The sequence below is a fragment of the Homalodisca vitripennis genome, chromosome 5 (genome assembly GCF_021130785.1).
Source record: "Homalodisca vitripennis isolate AUS2020 chromosome 5, UT_GWSS_2.1, whole genome shotgun sequence".
NCBI classification, from domain to species: domain Eukaryota; kingdom Metazoa; phylum Arthropoda; class Insecta; order Hemiptera; family Cicadellidae; genus Homalodisca; species Homalodisca vitripennis.
The window spans coordinates 101993037-102008409 of NC_060211.1; the positions used below are offsets into that span (position 1 = coordinate 101993037).

Consider the following 15373-nt stretch of genomic DNA (forward strand, 5'->3'; position numbering starts at 1 on the left):
GAGACGTGAGGTCAGGCGAGTGATAAGGCTGATAACGTCGGGACCGGACCAATTCCTTGATTAGATTGTGGAGGTGCCATGACACGCAACTCTCTTTCACTCAGTCGGACCTCCCACATGTTTCCTGCAAGGCGGCCTAAACCACATGAACCACACAAGATTGTCGTGTTTCTTCCATGGTAGAAATGAATTTCAGCACCCCTTACTGTGGTAGTCTAGGAGCCGAGAACTAATTTGCAAAGCGTGGTTTTTTTTTCATGAAAATCGGTAAAAAAATTTCTTCTGAAAATAAATTGATCGTCAGTCATGTTAGTTTTGGTGGGGGACGGACGACATGGGAATGTCGATAGGGTAAAAAATATGGAACAATATTTTTTTCTCGGATCGCATTTTTCTTAGTTTGACTCACTTGAAACCGTCAGACACATAAATAATTGTTATATGAATTGAATTAAATTTATTCACATATCTATCTATAAGTTACAATCAGTTGACACAATATATCAACACAGTGAAAAGTCCCCACAAAGACTATGTGGTCTGTGAGCGAGGTTCTGGGAACCTGCGGACGCCAGGTGTAACCCTAGGGTCCAGTTTAGTTTCTCGGTCCACTGCCGTAACAAGGCGGAATCGATCCGGGAACCGAGCAGCGAGGAGACGACTGCGGTTACTGGGAACTGGATATAGATCCTGACAGCCGGAGACCTAGAGTGCGGAATTATCATGGCGCTATTGGGAGGATCATTCAAAATGAATAGAATACTCAAAATTAGTACACTATAGCATTATAGCAGGTAAGGGTCTGTTGGACGTGAGGTAGACGATAACAATAACAAATAATCACCTGTAGATAGATTCGAAACGTGCCGTTAAAACGGAGATTAGAGTAGCAAATGTGTTTCAAACGCACTGTGTACAACACAAACCAATCGTAACCACGCGATTCGTAATTACGTACGAGTATAATTCCTACTTATCGAATATCTATTCTACTTACTGCATGGGAATTACGAGTAACTTAGTTTTTTCAACACACCTGAAACACACATCTTCAAGCTAAGTGATATCAGAATTAACCTACATAATGCATGCATCCAATTAACAGTTCCTAAAATAATGCTACAACACGTTCGCTGCTGCAAACGCTGCTCTGGTTGGCACCTTATCAGTCCGTTCGTATCTTAATTATCCATGAACTGTACAGTACTATTATACAAATAAGAACTTAAATCTATTACAACTTGATGAGGCTATCAGCGTTAAATTCGCCCCTTTCAAAATTTATTGACCTTTGTATGATTAGCTGACGCTGTTTAATTATAATTTTGTTCATGACGGTTGGTTTTATGTGCATTAAACTAATAAAACTTGGGTCAGGGAGAAAAATAGTTTAATCAATTTAATCCTTTTGATAACATCCTGTATCGTCCCCTGCCTTGGTACTAACGTTCAGTTATATTTCTTAGGAGAAACTATTGTGTCGATATACAAAAAACTAGGTTGTATATTTATTCAGTGTAAATTTCTTCTCGGCTCATGGACTTTGATGATCGATGGTGCAACGAAAAAGAACATATAGGCCTACATCTCGCGCAACTCACAACTTGAATATGACTCGTAATTCATTAATAGCCGAACACATTATTCTGCACACAGTGGCCAAGCGCAAATTAGTTTGGTACACGTAAAACTAATGAGTCATCAAATGTAAAAGGTGGCCCCATGTAGAAACAGGTGCACGGGGTCGGGTATTCGATCACTTAAGGGATTAAATATACCGGCGCGACGCCCTTATCTACCATTTCCTCTTTAAGTTGTCCTCTTCCGACCCTTCCCACCCGTATTTATTACAGCGCTTGTGTCAGCTTATTCCGTCCGGGACTAACCTGCACATAACAGCCTACCCATCATCGACTCTTCCTCGGCCGTTTCGGATAACGGGGCACATTCATTTGTGGCCATAATATATAGATCCATTATATTGTGCTGATCGCATGGTCATATTAACACAGTGTTTACATTTAAAACCGTATCTTAGTGATTAGGCACTTTGCATCTTAATGTTGTATCGGTGTTACTTAATACTGAATACTAGCAGGACCTTGTACAAACAATTGTGTTCGAGCTTCTGCCTGATTTACGGCTACTTTCCGCGACAAAAGGTTGTGTTGCCATTCTCAATTAAGTAGTAGCTCAACTGCCAATTTAGTAATTTTTGCAAGGTTTATAAAATTATTTGTTTGGTTTCTTTTACGATTTGTTGTTATCTTTCACGCGAAGTGTATAAAGTTCTATTTTGCTAAGGAAAATGCTAGTACAAAATTTTAAATCGTTATTTTGGTTATTGATTATCTGGTCGCCAAGTTAGTGGGTAAAGTAATTATATAAACAATACCGTCGGATATTAATATGTGTACAAACAACATAAATATTTAGTTTAAAACTACGTGGCTACATCATATGTTAAATTTGATCCAATTAAATGTAAAACAACATCGTTACTTAATAAAGTACATATAAAGCTTAATTCTAATGCATTGTATCATTGTATAAAATATAGGCAGCTTATTAGTAGTATAATATTAAAAAAATACTATATATAATACGATCATGTTACATTTGTTCAATAATTCAACTTTTACAATTCAATTTGACATGGTAATTTTACTTTTACAATATGACAGAATCAATTAAAATTGGCACAATAAACATATAAGAAAATTTTAATTGATCTCTGCATTATGATAGTTTTATTTTGATAATCTTTATTAAAGAATTACGAACTGTAATTTTTGGAGTTAAATCATATATAGAATAGCGTATTAATCGATTCTATAAAATAGTGTGTGTGGTTTTTGCAACTCGCTCACCAATAAATGTAAACGTGTTTTACAGCCATTAATCATCACTGAATAAGCTTCGTCGTATCAGTATTTTACTCTATGACATCTCTTTGTATTTTCAATAAATTATACTCAGTTCACACATTTATTCCGCGTTTTCCTGATTTTTAATAGACTACCCATGTTAAAATTTTGTAATTTATTATCACCTACAAATAAGAGCTGTATATACAAATAACCGATTTGTGAGGCTTTGGAGAAGTTTTTTAAGAACTTAAACGAAAATCTTGGATTCTAGGGTTTATTTAACAGGATTGCCTGGTGTTAAATATAAGATATACTCGTATATTTAATATATAGAGTATCATTTTTTGAAATTAAAATTTAATTTCGTCTTACAAATTTGATGTAAATCTAAATATTCGAATACAAAATTAATCGAGTTATTAATTGAATAATATATCTAGATTAATATATTGGAAATAATATATATATATATATATTATTAGTCAATCGTAAGCTTACGCAGTCGCCAAATCACTTCTGAGGTTTCATACAAAAACTTAACATGATTACACTGAAGCACCAAAGTGGCATTAATTATCCATTTAAATCAATTATTCAAAATTAAAAATTTTCCCTCTCCAGTGAGTGTAACCCTTGTCGAAAGATATTCCTGGCTATACCTTAGCTCTCTTATTTCCAACCATAATAATATCAGATGATAATCGCTGTAATGTCACAAAATCCCACTCCTTCAAGATTACCTGACTGGAATCTATGTATACAGGTTGTCCAGCCAGACTCCATCAAATGATTCATTAGATCAAAATATACGAGACATCATATAATACATAATTCTATCTTGATTAGTCGGCGTGTTTGTAAAATTTTCCGCACAAATCGTAACTCGTAAACGGTATTTTATAGATTTGCAACGTGGATAATTTATCTCATTATAACCTAGCTGAGTGCTAAAAATAAATAATTGGTTTCAAAATGTGTGTTTTGGTTCAAATGTCCATACCAATTTCACGAAAGCCTAGGTTAGAACACAGAATTAAGAAGACACAAAACCTTGTCAGTGACAAGATAAAAAGGTTTGGTACCTCTGTTGTTAGGATCGGATGAGAAAGATCTCGGAGCTATAAACATAAATATGTAGAGTTTCCTTGGATGCGATTGTACAAGAACAGTAAATATGCCGGTTTTAATTTATAAAAAGTTGTAGGTTTACAAAGAAAACATACAAACATGTACAGACAGACGAAGACCCAACTAAGACATGTCTTGTATGTTTTGACTTGACATATCGTCATCTTGTTATAATGTTTGATCGAGTAATTCCTTGAAACTGTAGATTAATGACATGGTCTGTGTAGTTGTACGGTACTGTACATATGGTCCAGGCTCTGACGTCACGGAGTGTGACCGTTGTGTAGTTGTACGGTACTGACTGTGTATGTATGGTCCAGGCTCTGACGTCACACCCCACCTCCCGCCCTCCCTTCCCCAGCTTCTGGGATGTCTTCTGGCTTGGAACTCTCCAGCTTTGAATCGGGAAGATCCTCGACTCGAGTACCTCCCAACAAAGGTAACTCCTCCATTATCGTTTTCATATTTTCTTTTCCCTCTTTCTGTCTCTTGCCTTTGTTTTTGTAAATAATTCGTCGTTCGCTGTTGTCTTTTCTTTTAACGTGTTCTGAGTGTTGTGTGTTCGAGTGTTAGTGATGTTAGATGAACTCGGGTCAGCCCGTTGTAGAACAGTGCGAGTGCATGCGGTAGACGATAGTATCAAGACACTAACATAGTCTACAGAGTTATGCGAGTTGAAAAAATGTTATAGATCGAGAATGATCCAGTGTCTGAGTTAGTAATTTCCGATAAGCCATTATAGTGTTCCGCGTTTTTCTATGACTTCACTCATAGCTATGACATGTATGACAGCTAATCGTTATCGTAACTACTTTCCGTTTTTACCAGGAAACAGTACAACCATGTGGATTGTTTAAGTAGAAGCATCGTTAAAATACTGTTAACCTCTATACCAAACACGATAACAGATTGAAATAAGACTCTAATCGTTAACCATAGCTTCTACAAATAACGTCTGCCTGCCTGCATGTGCCAGACCTTCTCTTACGTTTCTTACATTCAAGTTTTTCACACAAAGTTGAAATGACTGCTTATTCTCACAGTTCATGGTGTTGGTACGCATTACGAGATTTTGTGGGCCAGCTTGTTACTCATTGAAATTGTTTATATGAACTTACCACTTAATTTAGATTTACAAAATCCCTCAAAAATACCTAAAACATCTTTAAATCCCTCTTAATATTTGTACATGAAGGTTTTATTTTGTTGAAATCCTGTGGTAAAAGGTTTTAAAGACTATTTACGGTGTTGTTTCCTGAAAATTTCCTTAAAACTGATTCTAGTTACAACTTACATAAAGTATATAACAATAATTAACTGTTTATTATACTCGTATTTGTTGGTGATATACTCATAACTAGTTACTCATAATTTTACACCAGGCATTGTTTAATTTGTATAAATTATGCTAAATACATTTGAATAGAAAACGATACTATTACATGAATACGTTCCTTTTTTAATCCTTTCTCGAGCTAAAATCTCATTATGCTAAATATCCTGTTCTTGTCTGAAACCTGATTATGAAGAAGAATCAGAACTCAGTAACTGTTAGAATGGTTACCTCGGCACCCAAAATTTTGAAAATTTGTGTCCACGTTCTTAATAAACGTGCAGAAGTATAAATTTTTCATACGCCTTATTGTTGAGGAGTGCTGGAAACGTATCTTGAACACGACTGTTTAGTTCATTAGCATTTAAACCTCTTTTTGTTTGCATACTCCAGAAATAGTCGTATTGTGAATGTATAAATGTTACCTGTGTTAGAATTTATATTAAGTTTCTTTAACATATTATCTGTATGTCTCTAGTGGTAATGTATGTGTAAGTTATAAATAATATAAACAGGTCCGTACTCAGACCGGTGGCGGGAGATAACGGGGTCCGGCCAAATATGTTTTCTGGGGCAAGCTAAACCTGAGTACGGCCCTGTATATAAATTAGTACACTCGTTAGATGAATTATTTTATTCGTCTATATACATCTTAGCGAATTAGCTGCGAATTTTAGGCACTTCCGGAAAATTAGTTTTGAAATTTGATGGAAGAGAAAATACCAATCCTAATATGTTTTTAAACTTTAATTTTAAAGCTTTGATCTTATAAGCTGTGTTGCTTAGTGCAACAGTATGTATTACCTATTGCAATGCATTTTTATATGTAATTATGGGCCTATCTACCGTACAGAATTGCAGTATATTTTTATTTCAAACAAGTACATGTTATTCTTTAATAGTTATATTACAATTAATTAATTAGTTTTTCAAAAATTAACGTTTAATCATGTAAATGTCATCCGCAATTTGTAACAGACTTTTTTTATGGGAATTTGATTAATTATAGCGGTGTATGTGTGGGTGTTTATATCTTTTATTGTGATATACAACTATATATAGTACAGTTCTTGCTTTCTTAAATGTATTGCATGTCTATGTATAAAGTGTAAATATATATAATATGTAAGCTATACACGAACGTTACATTAATTGTGTTTTAATTACAAAAAAATCTCTCTAGCCGCGTTTACACCGGAGTGGCAAACTGAAAGTTGCTAGCTTTGATTGCCGACGCCAGTTGCCGATAGAAGTTTGCAGTTTGTGTTGAAACTCAGTACACTGTTCGCTTTATGTTTGTCTGCAACCGAGTCAGAAGTTAGGTGACACACCCAGCGTACAAGATGTCGAGTGCGGAGGAGGCTGTACTTGCCAGCTAAACATAGAAGACCGAGAAGGTCGTGGGTTAGACCTTCATTACAATCAAGAGCAAGGTATAATGGTAGCGATCTCTTTAAGTGTTTTAAACAGAAATTATACAGATCCTTTGACGGCAGAATTTAGATGTGATGGCAATTAAAAAAAAAACATTTTAGAATGTCTGCAACGATTTTAAAATTTTAATTATTGTGGGTATTGGACATATAATTTGCAATCAAGACTTTGATGCAGCCGATGGGCGGGTCGGGAAGCGGGATTATCTGCAGGCTGTCTGGGCACTGCAACTCGCATTGCCGACCGAAGTTGCCAATCGCCTTTGATCTTACCGATTTCAGTCGGAAATCAGAATTGTAGTCGCAAACTCTTAAAATCGGTCTGCAAATACGAGAAGTTGCAGTGATTTTGATGTGCTCTTTTAAATATTGCAGATAAAAGTTGGCGATTATGGTTTTAAACTCGGTGTAAACGTGACTTTAATCCTTCTCTAATTTATATCCCAAGGCCTCGGTTAATGTTTGACATATTCTTCATCGATCTTAACCCCAATGGTAAACTATAGACCGACTCTGTGTATTCATGTTTTTAAACTCGGTGTAAACGTGACTTTAATCCTTCTCTAATTTATATCCCCAGGCCTCGGTTAATGTTTGACATATTCTTCATCGATCTTAACCCCAATGGTAAACTATAGACCGACTCTGTGTATTCATGTTTTTAAACTCGGTGTAAACGTGACTTTAATCCTTCTCTAATTTATATCCCAAGGCCTCGGTTAATGTTTGACATATCCTTCATCGATCTTAACCCCAATGGTAAACTATAGACCGACTCTGTGTATTCATGTTTTTAAACTCGGTGTAAACGTGACTTTAATCCTTCTCTAATTTATATCCCCAGGCCTCGGTTAATGTTTGACATATCCTTCATCGATCTTAACCCCAATGGTAAACTATAGACCGACTCTGTGTATTCATGTTTTTAAACTCGGTGTAAACGTGACTTTAATCCTTCTCTAATTTATATCCCCAGGCCTCGGTTAATGTTTGACATATTCTTCATCGATCTTAACCCCAATGGTAAACTATAGACCGACTCTGTGTATTCATGTTTTTAAACTCGGTGTAAACGTGACTTTAATCCTTCTCTAATTTATATCCCCAGGCCTCGGTTAATGTTTGACATATTCTTCATCGATCTTAACCCCAATGGTAAACTATAGACCGACTCTGTGTATTCATGTTTTTAAACTCGGTGTAAACGTGACTTTAATCCTTCTCTAATTTATATCCCAAGGCCTCGGTTAATGTTTGACATATTCTTCATCGATCTTAACCCCAATGGTAAACTATAGACCGACTCTGTGTATTCATGTTTTTAAACTCGGTGTAAACGTGACTTTAATCCTTCTCTAATTTATATCCCCAGGCCTCGGTTAATGTTTGACATATTCTTCATCGATCTTAACCCCAATGGTAAACTATAGACCGACTCTGTGTATTCATGTTTTTAAACTCGGTGTAAACGTGACTTTAATCCTTATCTAATTTATATCCCAAGGCCTCGGTGAATGTTTGACATATTCTTCATCGATCTTAACCCCAATGGTAAACTATAGACCGACTCTGTGTATTCATGTTTTTAAACTCGGTGTAAACGTGACTTTAATCCTTCTCTAATTTATATCCCCAGGCCTCGGTTAATGTTTGACATATCCTTCATCGATCTTAACCCCAATGGTAAACTATAGACCGACTCTGTGTATTCATGTTTTTAAACTCGGTGTAAACGTGACTTTAATCCTTCTCTAATTTATATCCCAAGGCCTCGGTTAATGTTTGACATATTCTTCATCGATCTTAACCCCAATGGTAAACTATAGACCGACTCTGTGTATTCATGTTTTTAAACTCGGTGTAAACGTGACTTTAATCCTTCTCTAATTTATATCCCAAGGCCTCGGTTAATGTTTGACATATTCTTCATCGATCTTAACCCCAATGGTAAACTATAGACCGACTCTGTGTATTCATGTTTTCATAACAAGGGAATAATAATGTCGAGTAAGGATAGAAATGCAGCGGTTGATAAAAGATGATCAAATGTAGAATCTAAATATTCCGTAGTGTGTCTGCAGTCTCGACTTATTCAAAACCTATCAATGCAATCTCGACTTAATAAAAATTTACAAAAGCAGTGTATAAGAAAATAAATTCGTAAACACGGTATAGTTTTTCTGATCTGTTTAAATTAATTAATTACTATTTTTATGAATAAGTTAAAGTTATTTTCATTATTTATTATCGGGGGGATACAGTATAGTGTAATCAAAACTCTGAATTTATAAAATGGTGGACGTATGACTGTCTAAGTAGCAACCCCTGAGGTACACCAACATCTGGCTTTTATCAATGGGTAACGTGTAGCAAGTACAGTGTAAGGCGGTCAATGATGTGATGTAATATTGATAGGTGGTAACTGTAGGCAGACAGAGAGAGAGAGAGAGAGGGTGCAGGGCGCAGGGCAGTGGCGAGGGCTGCGGGAGCGAAGGGCGCAGGTCCCTGTCATGGCGGCCACTACCTGTAACTGCACGACTACTGTAAGCCAGTAACTTGGACAATTCTTACACTCTTACTTACAGCACTCACTTGCTCCATATTCTCTCACCGGCAACCATGAGTTCTGCTGTCGAACTTGCCCACAAGTATTACACCTTTGTAAGAGATTACTTTTTTAGCGACGGTAAGTGTAACATATGGTTGGATTCTGTTCACGATTACTTTTCGATTTCATCACAGCATTTGTTCGCTTATTTTAGCAATCAGAGCTAACTAGCAGTAATTTGCTTTGCAACAGTATATGCCTATGCCTTAATTGCCTCTTTTCAGGCCAAATAAGGGTCGATGCTTTATCTATCTCTTAATCAGGATATTAATTACGTAATTTTCGCAATGCGCAACGGATTGATAATAAATGTACTGTTTGTTTACGCTAGATTAATTAATGTAAGCACCGAATTATTAGTGTGGTAAATTTAGAAAATCATCCTTAAGTTTTGTATGTATTGTGGTAAATTACAAAACTATAAGCTAACGTATGGCCGTTATGTAACTCCTTTCTTTGTAAATTAATTTACTACTTTATCGTTCACTCTAGTGCATTTAATTTCATAGAATATTGGCAAACACGGTTGTAAACGTTGGTTAAATGTTGATGTGCATGTTAAGAATGATTGTTGACCAGCACGTCACTTCATGCAAGTGACCTGAATGAAGCCATAATCCTGCTCCATTACTGACGCTTCAATGCGGCTTTTGTGTATGTTTCTACTTACATTGATTAGATGATGCCCTGGTGTTTTGACCCAAGTTTGTGTAGTATACCTAAATGACGTAATTGGAATATGAAAGATCATGCTGAAGGCGACAAGCATAATAATTAGGACGTGGTTATAAATTAATGTAACATATGCCTCAGATTATAAAATTATTAAACATTGATTTTTCCACTATGTTTTTAGTGGGATATTACAAACTATGTCATATTTTCAGAGTGTCTTTTACTGCAGATAAATATTTTGAAAATCAATAATAGAAGATAGTATATGTATAAGTTAAAATCTGTCACATTGTATTAATATTTTATATGTTTTCTGGGTTGTTGTTCTTTATAATCATGCATGGACTAAGTGGGCACTATGTTTTTTATAAATCTTGTCATTTATTGGTATGAAGATAAATTCTATAAAATCTAAAGAATAGTGTAGAACATGTAATATATTCAGTGGTTGCCTATGTGAACTTGAAATACAGTCAGGGACGTAGCTAGCAAGGGGGTCCAAGGGGTCTCGAATTTTCAATTGTTTCAATACCTTTGTTAGTAAACGATTATTATTATTTAAATAATTCAGTATTATTTACATGTACTGCTGAAAGATCACTCCCAACAAAGAAATGGGTCAAGAACCTTATAAGGAACAAAATGGGACCTTACTCTCTCTGTCCACTACGTAAAAATATCAGTTGTTCTGGACCCTCTCCCCAATTGTTTCCTGGCTACGTTCTTGAATACAGCAAAGTACTTTTGAAACAATTACAATTCAGGCACAATGGATTCTGTCGGAACAAAACTGGCCAAATTGTGTCATAAGCAGTTAGTAGTATAAGGACTATTATCATGTCCCTGTGGTATCACAGGCACTTTGCTTCTCTGCTTGCTACCTCTGCAAAGCCTATCTTTGTACGATTTCCATCAAGGATTATGACAGTTGAAGGTTTCTTTCTTTTTTTTGTGGTTTGTGTGGAAAATGCAATAAAACCGTTTGCATGTTTACTGGAAGGTACAGGTTAGTTATTCATTTTATTGTAGCAGTGCTAATCCCTGGTTTCTTTTTCTGGATTTTATTCTTGCATCTATCGTAAAGTTGGCTTACTAATTAAAAAAATGTATTAATATTAAAAATAACTTTTTTAGCATAATAATGAGTAATTTACATTAAAATAATATAGTGTGATGTTACATCATTATTGTTTTAGTCTGGGAGCTGAAAGCCAACTCGCATCATTTATGCCCACTACCAAGTTTTCTGTGAAATTACTAACAGGATTATACCTTGAGAAAGAAATTGCTTGTCAGGCATAATTCAATAAGATTAAAATAATATAGTTTGATGTTACATCATTATTGTTTTAGTCTGGGAGCTGAAAGCCAACTCGCATCATTTATGCCCACTACCAAGTTTTCTGTGAAATGACTAAAAGGATTATACCTTGAGAGAGAAATTGCTTGTCAGGCATAATTCAATAAGATTAAAAATATCAAATTATGACTTTTCATAGGTTATTTTTAGCCTGAGTTAAAACCAACAAATCAAATCAAAATCAAAATCACTTTATTGTCGTATATAAATCTCATGATCCATTGACAAAGTCATTAAATACAGCACATTCTGGTAGCCAAGTCCAACATAGATAGTTAAAAGTTTCAACACAGTTACATCAACAATATCAGCATTAATGCACTTAATGTAATTTATTAATAATTTACATTATTTGGCAATGCAAAGAACTATACAGTAAATTAACAATGGTACCACTGTAGTTACATCGATGGGTCTGTATTGAAAACATAACAATCTTATTAAAACAAAACAGACTTATTGGAGAAAAAATTCTTCTATAGAGTAGAATGGGTTCTCCAAAAGCCATAAATAATATTTCTTTAAGAAAAGTGTTTTGTCAAACTTTGGGATTTAAATGTGACAGATGGTTATATACCTTCAGGGAAAGTACCTGATGACTCTTTAAAGTTTTACTTAATCTATTAAATTTTATTTTTGATAAATTCTTGCATCTTGTATTGTGCGAATGGGTATCACCAATGGGCTTTATTAAAATTTGGATTTTGTAAAATATATTGAATTAAATCAAATAGATACAGGTTTATGACAGTTTGAATGTTTAGTAATCTAAATAGCGGTTTACAGTGTTCTAAGCTAGATGATTTGGATATAATTCTTATGGCCTTTTTTTGGAGGATCAGTATGTCATTGATCTTACTACCATTGCCCCATGCAACCAGCCCATATCTAAGTATTGATTGAAAAAATGCAAAGTAGGCGGTTTTGACATAGTCGGTGCTAACAGAAAAGGTTAGTCGCCTAAGGAGGTAAACTACTCTTGACAATTTAGAAGAAATAAACGTAATATGAGAGTCCCAGTTCATGTTTCTATCAATGTATACTCCTAGGAATTTTTACATTGTCTGAGAGACTAATGTTTAAGTTACGACTGTCAACTGTCCTCGTACTGAAAATAATATTGTGCGTTTTTGATTCATTCAATAAGAAACCATTGCTTGTGAACCAATTTGAAGCATCTGAAATAGAATTTTTTGAAATTAAACTAAGTTCACTTAAATCTTTGCTAGTATTTAAAAATGTAGTGTCGTCTGCATAAAGGATGGTTGAAGCTGTAATTGAAGCAGGCAGATCATTTATACAAATCAAAAACAGCAAAGGTCCAAGTATGGATCCTTGCGGGACTCCGTACTTCACGATTACTTCATGAGACCAGCTTTCCTCAATGCAAACTTTTTGTTTTCTGTTATTAAGGTAAGACTCAAAAAATAAAATCGGCATTTGACCAAAACCGTAATATGCTAACTTCCTTATAAGATCATTATGGTTTACACAATCAAAAGCCCTGCTCAAGTCACACATAGTGGCTTGAGCAAAGGCCTTATCCTCCAAAGCCAGAGACACATCCCGCAACAATTTATCTAGAGCTTTGAAAAGTGGAACAATTTTTCCTAAATCCAAATTGCACAGAGCTAAGGAAGATTGTTAGTTTCGAGATAATTGCTAATTTGCTTATGCACTAGAGCCTCCAACAGTTTGCCAAGAATCGGAATAATGGATATCGGGCGGTAGCTCTCTGGTTTATTTTTGAGTCCCTTTTTATAAACCGGACAAACTCTTGAAATTTTCAGCTCCTCGGGAAATAACTATCCTTTAGACAAAGGTTAAAGCAATGTGTCAATGGAGATAAAATGTGAGGGGTTATTTGCTTTATCATATTATTAGACATACAATAAACGTCACAGCTGTCAGAGTTTTTTCATATTTTGAACTGAATTTAGAATATGATCTGATGTTATTTTAGCCCACTGAAAAGACTGAGAGGGTTTATTGATATTACTTTTTATTAACAGATCACTGCAGAAATTGTTGCATTGTCTAAGTTGGCTTTAATATTGAGAACAGAGTCTATGAAATAGTGATTGAAAACGTCAGGACTAATGCCAGGCTTATCATCACTGGCATTGGAAAAACAGTTGTTGCTATTAATAATTTTTCCAGGCTGCCTTGCATTTATTTTTTGCTTGTATTTATAAAATGTTCATTATGGCGTTTGCTTTGCTAATGCAATAGCTTGTCTGTAATTTTTTTTTAGATTTAAAAAACTTTGCCATAACTGGTATCATGTTTTGCAACTTTATGAAGGTATATAAGATTACTTTTTCATTTCAGACAAATCTGAGGTATACCACTCATTTCCTGATATATTTATAATTTTTTCCATTTGATTTTTTTTTAGTTTTTTAAAATAAAATAATACATTTATAATGGTTGAAAAGAAATTATTGAAAAATGTAACTGCATCACATTGTTTATGCTGGGTCATGAATTTATCCCAGTCATATGAGGCTAGTGTTATTACAATACTATCTAATGATTTTTTAGGCAAAAATAGTTTTAAAATTATTGACACTGCTATGAGGACCACTGTTATATTTTAGGAATTTATTTATGTCTACTAGGATACCATTATGATCAGAATAAGGAAAATCCATAATTTTGCAGGAGACATGACTCGAAATATTTTTGTTATTTATAAAAACGTTATCCAGGCAATTTTTGCCCCTTGTGGCATTACGGTTCAGATAAAGGAAGTTGTGCTGTCTTAGAAGATTTTGTAGTGCAAAGGCAGGTCCATTTTTAGTGGTTAAGTCAAATTTGTAATTTAAATCACCACCGACCCAACCACAGAGTAATCCCTCCAGTTAGAAAGAAAAAGTAGTAAGTTATCTAATGCATCCAGAAAGATATTGGAGTCACCAGCTGTGTGAATGATAGACAGCTACTACTATCATATTCAGTTCATCGATAAAAGTTGCAGAATCTCAAAGTGTAATTCCGAGCAATATCTACTTATGTCACAAACTCTAGTCTGCAAAGAGTTATGGACAAACACCACAGAACCCCCCCTCTAATATGGTTGGACCTTATTGAAAGCTCCAGCACAATGGTACCCTGTTGGAAAAGAAAACAGTATATCGTTATAACATAGCCAATGCTCAGTCAGACAAACAATATAAGCATTATTTAAATCAGATAGGAAACTATCCAAAATAGTTACTTTATTACTGAGACCTTGAATATTGAGGTAAAGTATTTTTACATTTTCACATTCCTTAGGAAATGATACTAATCTTAATATTCTTAGAGGGGACTACATTATTTTTACTCGGTTTTTTCCCAAATCTAAAAAACTAGATTGTGGCCTATTGTATTCTTCTTGGTACCATTGTCAGAATCATTACATGAGTCAACTAAACATTCAGATCTTAAACTATTATTTACAAGCAGGTCTTCCTCGTTGACCGTACAAACTTCTTGACTTTTATTTACATTAATTACAACTGGTGAAACGCTTGATACACATTCACTCATACTCTGCTTTAGTGCCTCACTGTATGTGAGGTCACCTGGAACCACTATAACTTTTGCACTTGTTTTCGAGGCTGCTACAGTTGGTTGAACATGAGCCAGAGGTGTCACATTTAGTGAAGAACGGTTTTTTTGTTCCTTATCTTCTTGGTCAGCAGGTGCATGATCATTGGTTGTGCTGTTTTATTAAAAATAACTGATGAGAAAGAAGTTCTTGAGTTTCCATATATCTGATTATTCATTTGTACTAAGAAATTTTCATGAGACATACCATTTCTCAGGGTCCGATAAGACTCTTCAGGACATGAGACTATAGTGACTCTAGCCCTGGTTTTACGTTGAAATTTTTTTATGTTGCATATAAAATGTGACAGATCTACTCTATCACGCACACAACCAATTGGGGAACATACCAAGTGATCCAGTTCCCTACTC

General features: G+C 34.9%; 1 protein-coding gene across 6 annotated transcripts in view; it reads left to right on the forward strand.

Annotated features, from left to right (window-relative positions):
• Positions 1-15373, forward strand: part of LOC124362576 (phospholipid-transporting ATPase IA) — a 122685-nt gene that overhangs the window by 49401 nt on the left and 57911 nt on the right. For 4 of the 6 annotated variants that reach the window (XM_046817203.1, XM_046817209.1, XM_046817206.1 and 1 more), the window contains exon 2: positions 4319-4437. The exons of 1 other annotated variant lie outside the window; for it this stretch is intronic. In XM_046817203.1, the coding sequence (XP_046673159.1) occupies positions 4368-4437 (70 nt within the window). In that variant the 5' untranslated portion in view covers positions 4319-4367. Of the gene's footprint in view, positions 1-4318; positions 4438-9260; positions 9451-15373 lie in introns of those variants that run through there. One more of the 6 variants, XM_046817205.1, reaches the window with a different exon arrangement.